This window comes from Montipora foliosa, chromosome 2, assembly GCF_036669935.1.
Source record: "Montipora foliosa isolate CH-2021 chromosome 2, ASM3666993v2, whole genome shotgun sequence".
NCBI classification, from domain to species: Eukaryota; Metazoa; Cnidaria; class Anthozoa; order Scleractinia; family Acroporidae; genus Montipora; species Montipora foliosa.
The window spans coordinates 41,970,233-41,977,732 of record NC_090870.1 but is presented as its reverse complement, the minus strand read 5'-3'; the positions used below and the strand labels follow the sequence as shown (position 1 = coordinate 41,977,732).

Below are 7,500 nucleotides of genomic sequence, written 5' to 3'. Positions count from 1 at the left end.
CAGCTTGTGGCTAGCAAGTCCCGGTATATGGATGGTGCGTTTAATTTTAAGCTGGTCAGCCACCCTTTTCAATGGTGTCGTGTCCTTCAGTCAAAATTGCACGAGCAATGGGAAGAATATTACCAGACAAGGAGAAAGAGAGCAAGGCAACTCCTGAAATCCTGTTCTATACTGTACTAGCCTACCATTAGTTGTACCCTCCCCCCGAAAGAAAAATGGGAGCAGTGGGGAGGGTACAGCTACACGTACATGTAGGATAATATTGTACAGGCTAACCTGTGTACAGATTAGCACTGTTGCACACAGCAGCAAAACAGCTCCTTTGGGAGCCAACCAAAAGCAATAAAAGTCATGACCAAATAATACCAATAAAATAGATTATTCCAGTCTCTAATTTTCTGTGTGCTTGTCTGTCAGGTTTATGCATTTTAGGTACGCCAATAGTAACATACGCAAACACAAAGGAACTCGTCCCCAGGGTCTTTTTGCTTTTCCAATTATCATCAGTTGAATTTTCATAAGGCATCACAAAATCAGGCCACGGAAGAAAGTAATCTCTGAACTGTCCATAGATCACATTTTTCAACGCATATCACATCAACATGCAAGTCTTGGTATTTTCCATTTTGCATCATATCCAGAGCTTCGCTGATACTCATTGTTTAAGTGTTAACTTAATCAATATCCCCAGCTCTCGTTGAGTGCTAGAAATTAAAAGAAAAAGTTTGACGTTTCTTGGGTGAAGTCGCCTACATCGTGCAGTCATCTCACCTATGTAGGCGAGTTGACCAAGGTGTAGGCAAGTTCGGAAGTAGGCGAGTTTGAACGTAGGCAAGTTGACTTATATTATACACTTAGTGGTACAGCGTATGTGCCTCTAGGAATACAGGTCTTTCCGCCCCAGAGTTGATCCACTCCACAGTATTCTAACCTTATGTGGTAGCTAACCAACCCTAACCCTAAAATCAATGCTTAGACCTAATCACAGAAATAAGTGCTTAGACACAATACGTGTGGCAGATAAACTCTGGGGTGGAACGACCGGTTACTGTCTCTAGCTGTTAGCTTTGGTGTAAGAGAGCACTCATCATCGTCAGGTTGAGTTTCCTCCGAAAGTGCCTGAGCTAAAAACTTAGAGAATACAATGCAACTGATTTCCCTCTCATGGAATAACAAAAAGCTCATATCGTATTGTGTCTTGTGATCTACAAAAGCTTATCTACTATCCCTGTATACATGTACATGTAGACCTGAATTCTATAGTCACTTCACGACAAGAGACGATTTGCCCTGTGTTGCATAATACATCTTATCTCTTCAATGGATCACAGTGCCTCTGTGTTGTGAGTCAACAAACATTTCTCTCCAACAACACCAGGCTGTATGCAGATACATAACCGAGTGCTGCAGACAGTGTCAAGCTAATTTTATTCCACTGGCTCTAATGTTTAAAGACAGCAGCTTTAATTCCCCACTTTTTTTCCCGTGGACCTAGCCCTTCTTATAGTGATCCAGATTGAAGATCTTTGCTTACAATACCAGGAAAACCTTGTAGCTCTGACCATACACTTGACTGTGGCATTCTTGTTCCAGGAGAAAATAGTAGTTTTTTGGGTAAAAGCTCATCTATCCCCTGTACGTCCCGACAGTTTCTTAATTACTGATGCAGCATTGAATATTGGAAGTATAGGCAAGCATTGCAGATAATAAGAAAAAACCAAGCTTTTTGCAATGGGAGGTACAGCTATGGCTTGTACAGTACATGCAACATGTTAACCCATGGACACTGCAAACATCCTAGGATGCCCCAGGTTGACGAATAAAATCATCTGGCGCTAGACAGAGTAAAATCTGTTAAGTCTCACCCCCAGGGGTCAATGGGTTTAGGGTTAGGGATATAGTTTTTGACTGCTTATTTAAAAGTTATGCTATCTTTGTAGAGATGATGATAATGCATATGAAGAAATTTCAAGCCTCCCTGGCCAGTACAGGTGAATTGTATTGTAAATGCATTAGAACATGTAAACAGTAAATTAAGAAGTTTGCGAGTTTGGTGTTAAGCAATCACTTTTGAAACCGGAAGGGCAACAGTGAATTACAGTGTATTCTGTTCCAGCTACAGTGGAATTGTATTAATGATGTATAGTGTATGGATATGCAACTGTGGCAAAAACTGGTATACAAGGGCTGGCAACAACCCCAGGGTTCAAAGTTGCCACTGACAACCTAAAAGTGTTACCATTGGGTTGAAATTGTTTTAAACCCAGAGATTAGGTATGATGTACCTTGATGAAGTTTGATCATCTGGATTAGAGTTGGTGGTTAAAGTGCCCCTCTGACCAAAAAATCAATTCATATTTTTTTTGGATTTCAAAACTATGTTAACAAAACACTAAATGACCCACGTTTTAAGCCTTGATTTCAAAAAGACACCTGTTTATTTTAACTGTAATTTTCCTATTTAATGGTCCGCCATTACTAACATTATGTTCTTGAGAGAGCTGGATCGAGGAGAAAATAACGTCAAAGGCTCACTAGTTTAAGAATGCAATACGTGTGTACGCCGCAGAATTAATATGCAGCACGGGGGTTTTGGGCTTTCAGACTTTTAAACTCACGCTTTGCATAATTTTATATAATAAGCTGCGTTCACACACTGAAATTTTAAGCTAGAGAGCCTCTGATGTCACTTTTCCATGGATCCAACCGTCTGAGGTCCAATCCGTCAGTTTTGAACGTGAGTAATGGTGGATGGTGAAATCCAAAACTTACACTCAAAGTAAACGGCCTTTGGATGAAAATCAAAGCTCAAAATTTTGCCAGTCAGGTGTTAAGCAAACACACTTTCAAAATCTGAAGGAAAAAAGGAAGTGTTTTTTTGATCACAGGGGCACTTTCATGCTTCAACAGCCTTATAAAGGGAACTTTATCATGTACATCAAATGAAAGTATTTCTCAGTAGATGGTTAAACTGTAGTAAGATAAGAATAAAATATGTAAATGTGTTTGATATTAAGTTAATTACTATTTTATTCTTATCGTTTAATAATTAATGTGTAAATGCATGAGACTGTGTGTGATGTGTTCCAAAAACTATTTATTATAACCTTGAGAATTGATTATAGTGACAATAATGATTAAACACAAGGACTTGTAGAGTAGCTCTCCAAAAGTCTTTCTGAAATTCACATACTGTTCTCGCTTTTAGAATGGGTGTCAACAACATGGAGAAGGTTGTGTCACCCCTTGTGGAGAACGGACTCAAGGCAGTATTACTGTTTGGAGTTGTTACAAAACTGGATAAGGTTAGAGTTTAGGATATATAATTATACCTCACATATCACAAAGTTTCATGGTGGTTTACAAACTTAAGTGTTCTTTCTCTGGGGTGAGATTGGAGGTCAGCTTGTAAAGGCACCTCTGGCAGCTGCTATCAGTCCATATAATTTTTGATCTAATCCACCCACCCACCCATTCAACCCACGCATGTACATGTTTTTAATAGTCTGAGGTAAGCACATAATTGATGGAACACCTTACTTTGTGGGGATTGTGTGGATTGTTGATAATATCTACTCACTTTTCATCAGAGAATCAAGCGGTGGAATTCTATTAAATATTTGCTATCCATTGACTAGGAGAATGCCTCTCTTAAGGATCATGAGCGCCTGTAGAACAGGCCTGGGATATTACTTCCCCAAGGTGGGGATATTTGATCTGATTTGACCAAATGTTGGGGCCCCACGATGGGGATTTTGACCAAAAATTATTCTGAAAAGTCAAATGCCCCACATATGCCCCCCCCCCCCCTCATGCTTAACATTGATAAATGCATAACTGAGAAGAAAATGCTTCCATCATTATCACCTGCATTGAAATGGTTAAACGTTCAAGTCTTTCAAGATAATTATAATAATTTAAGGACTATAAATCATAGACCCTCAGTCTCACAAACTTTACTGTTAATCAACACTGTGGGGTGTTATGGAGTCCACACACTGTTCATGAAGAGCAGGGGGGAGACCCCCAGTGTTGTGGTCTGTCCTCCTTTCACAAACAGCCGTCTTTCGAGGGTTGTCCAATACACCAACGTAATGAGATTCATGGGACTTCACAATAGACATCACAAAGTGTCCCCAACCTTAATCCTTAAAAAAGTAGTAACAGTTTTGTACATAACATAAAGTGCGGGACACTTTGTGACACTTTGTGATGTCTATTGTGACGTCCCAGGAATCTCATTACAATCTCATTATGTCGGTGTATTGGACATGTATGGTCTTTCAGGGCTTTAGCCGTGCTACTTTAATTCCAAGATGGTCGGCACACAGACAAGCACATAGGACGATGTGACTGGGTCCCATTCCTCTATGCAAAAATAGCAAACATCCCCACCCTGGGACTCACATTCTTAGTCAAATTCCCAAGGGTGGGGAGGGCAATAAAAGTCAAATGCCCCACATACACCCAGGGTCCCCCCCCCCTCGGGCTTAACATTGCTAGATGCATTATTTTAAGATCCTGAGTGTTGGTCCAGCCAGAGTAAAACTCTGCACCTCTCGCATGGCAACCCGGGGCTCAACCAACTGAGCCACACTTTCTCAATGTTTTTTGTAGGCTTTAGAAATTGAGGGAATTGCGATGGTGAGACAAGAAGTTAAAAAAATTTTGGCTACCTGTTTGGGTTAGGGGGCGGGAAGCCTTCCATGACACAAAGAAAGGGTATAGTTGTGCTTTATTATTAGCCTTCTGATAGCCATTTTGCAAAGAGGAACATTTTTGTGAGTAACTTGGTTAGAGAGTGGGAAGAGTCATTGGTCAAACTACTAAGTTATAGAGGGGCACATTTATCCATGGCGACTTCTCCCATTCACCAACTCCCCTCCCCAAAAAAATATGGACCGGGTTCTTATCAGCGCGTTGGAACATTCCCAGAACCCACTCCATTACTGACTGTTTTATTAAATAATTTCTTTGTTAACCCATTGACTCCCAGGGGTTCCCCATTGACAAGTAAAATCGTCTGGCGTTAGACAGAGTAAAATATTAAGTCTGGCCGGTTTAGGGCGGTTTGGACATCAAAGGGTTAAATGTTAATAATTATTTAAAATTGCCAATAATTTTTATTGATTTCTCAGAGCGACCATGGTCACAATGCAGATAGTGACAAATCTCCTGTGATTGTAGCCACAAAGAAACTCAGATCCATGTACTCTGACCTACTTATTTGCTGTGATGTTTGCCTGTGTCCATACACTGGCCATGGGCATTGTGGTATGGAATTTTCAGGATTTTAAAACAAGTATTTTTTTATTTATTATAACTTTGTGCAATGGGTTGGTAAACATAGAAAGCTGTTTTAAGCTTTAACTACATGTAACTTTCAAAAACAAATCTTAAAAGTGCAGCTTTAGTACCCTAATAACAATACTTGCACTTGTGATGTGAGGTATTTAGGGAAAGCTGTAGGATATATATGTTGGAAATAATGCTTTAAGAAAGAGTAAGAATTTAGGCAAACAATCTACTTCCGTTGCAACAGGACCTTCCATCTTCTCTTAAGACTTAAGTGTGTTTGCATTCCAAAAGCAAATAAGAGTTTTATTTGTTTTCAGAGAAAAGAAGTGAATTTATCTTAACTGGGTACATCACATACTGTACTACATGTGGTCGTAAATTAAGGCTCTTCCATTTTCTTTCCTTTCTTTTGTTATTATTTTTTTCTCATCTTCATCGGCTTTCTATTCTAAAAGTGTGCAGGGAGCCAACTAAGAACCTTAGATGTAGCTTCCCAGCTTGCTCTTTATCATTTCTGAAAATAATTTTTTTTCTCTTAGTGCTATTATAATTATGATTGTCTGTTATTTAAAAAGAACTACTGGTAATTGAATTAATAAATTAAATTAAACTTTAAAATTTGCCACTCAAATTCAACCATTTTGCAAAATAATTAATGTCCTCATCAGGCATTCTCAACAAGGATGGTTCTATCAATAATGTGGAAAGTATCAAACGGTTGGCTGAAGTATCTTGGCTTATGCTAAGGAAGGTATGTCCACTCAAAAAGTGTCCAGCTTATTAACTTTTTCAGACACACACTGTGCGCCAAGTCAAGCCAAGCCAACCATGCAGTCTGAGCTTTATTAACACCAAAATGTAATAACTACGTGCATTATAACAGGAGTTATCGAAAATCATGGACACCTGTCATCCTAAAAAAGGGGTGTCTTGAAAACAAAGACCCCTAAGACCGTAAGATTCGAAAACGAAGAAAGTAACCCAAAACCCTCAATTTAGCTAACCCTAGGACTAAAACCAACTTTAGGCCTAGTTAGGCTTTATAAGGTTAGGCAAATTGAGGGTTTTGGGTTACTTTCTTCATTTTCGAGTCTCAGGGTCTTAGGGTCCTTGTTTTCAAGACACTCCTAAAAAGGTTACAAGGCTGCACTGAAAAGACTCATGGAGGTTGGGTGGGAGGGGCAGGTCAGACAATGGCAGATGGCAAAAAACAAACGGAGCCATCAACATACCATGTGACCTGAAACCCCCACACACTGGGCCCCATTCTCTGAACTGTGTGAGAAAAACATTTTCACTTTACTTGTTCCTCAGCCAACAGAAAAACTCACTTTCCTCCTAAGATTGACACTTACAATGTATGTAAGATCTACTGTAATGCCAGATCATCTACTTGTCAATGAGGCCTTTCCGGGGGGTGAAAGGGTAAGCCCTTTACTGATTTGTACATCGCTCTTCTACTCAAAGTCTCTATGAGACACCTCATTGATAAAATGGGATATATATTATTGTAATACTACAACTTTTAAGGTGGCTCAACCAGTTTCAACAGTTATTAGAAGTATTGACACTACAAACACTTTATCAGGTAACCGCAATGTTTATGGTACCATGTGAGTGGGTTAGGGTTAAGGTTAGAGTGTTAAAGTATTAAAGTATTAAATTATTAAAGTATTTTATTATTTTACTTTTAAAAATTCTGTGGAGTGATTCAGAGCCATTTAAAAGGTGGTTCTTGAATCACTCCACAGAATTTTTAAAGCTTGGCAGAAATTTTATTCTGGCATGCTGATTATATTTAGAAATAAAAAATGGGGGTCACTGAGTTCATTTTTTGAGATATGAGCAGCTAAAGCCAAACTATTGGGTGTTTTTGCAAGGCTTCCCTGTTTCCATGGTAAATGTTTACGTCACAAAATGATCGAATCTTTTTCGGCAATAATTGATGTTCGATATGGTACCATATAACATTGTTGTTAAGTGATAAAGTGATGTAGCTTCAATCCTTCTAATAAGAACGTTTCTTTCAGGTGTTGAAACTAGTTTGAGTGACCTAAAACTTTAATTTTGATAACTCAATGGAAAATTCAGAACTATCCCTAAAAGTAATTAAATAAGAGCAATTAAAGTATAGATTTGAACCCGCGACATAAGCATTTCACACTTCCATTTAGAGTACATTTGTGCACCAATTCAGCTGCC

The 7,500-nt window shown here is 38.9% G+C and overlaps 1 protein-coding gene across 1 annotated transcript in view; it reads left to right on the top strand.

Annotated features, from left to right (window-relative positions):
• The window catches only part of LOC137993136 (delta-aminolevulinic acid dehydratase-like), a 39,428-nt gene that overhangs the window by 3,429 nt on the left and 28,499 nt on the right, over positions 1-7,500 (top strand). Inside the window, exons 2-4 of the mRNA XM_068838820.1 lie at positions 1,941-1,991; positions 3,209-3,305; positions 5,139-5,274. Coding sequence (XP_068694921.1) covers positions 1,941-1,991; positions 3,209-3,305; positions 5,139-5,274 — 284 coding nt within the window. The remainder of the gene's footprint in view (positions 1-1,940; positions 1,992-3,208; positions 3,306-5,138; positions 5,275-7,500) is intronic.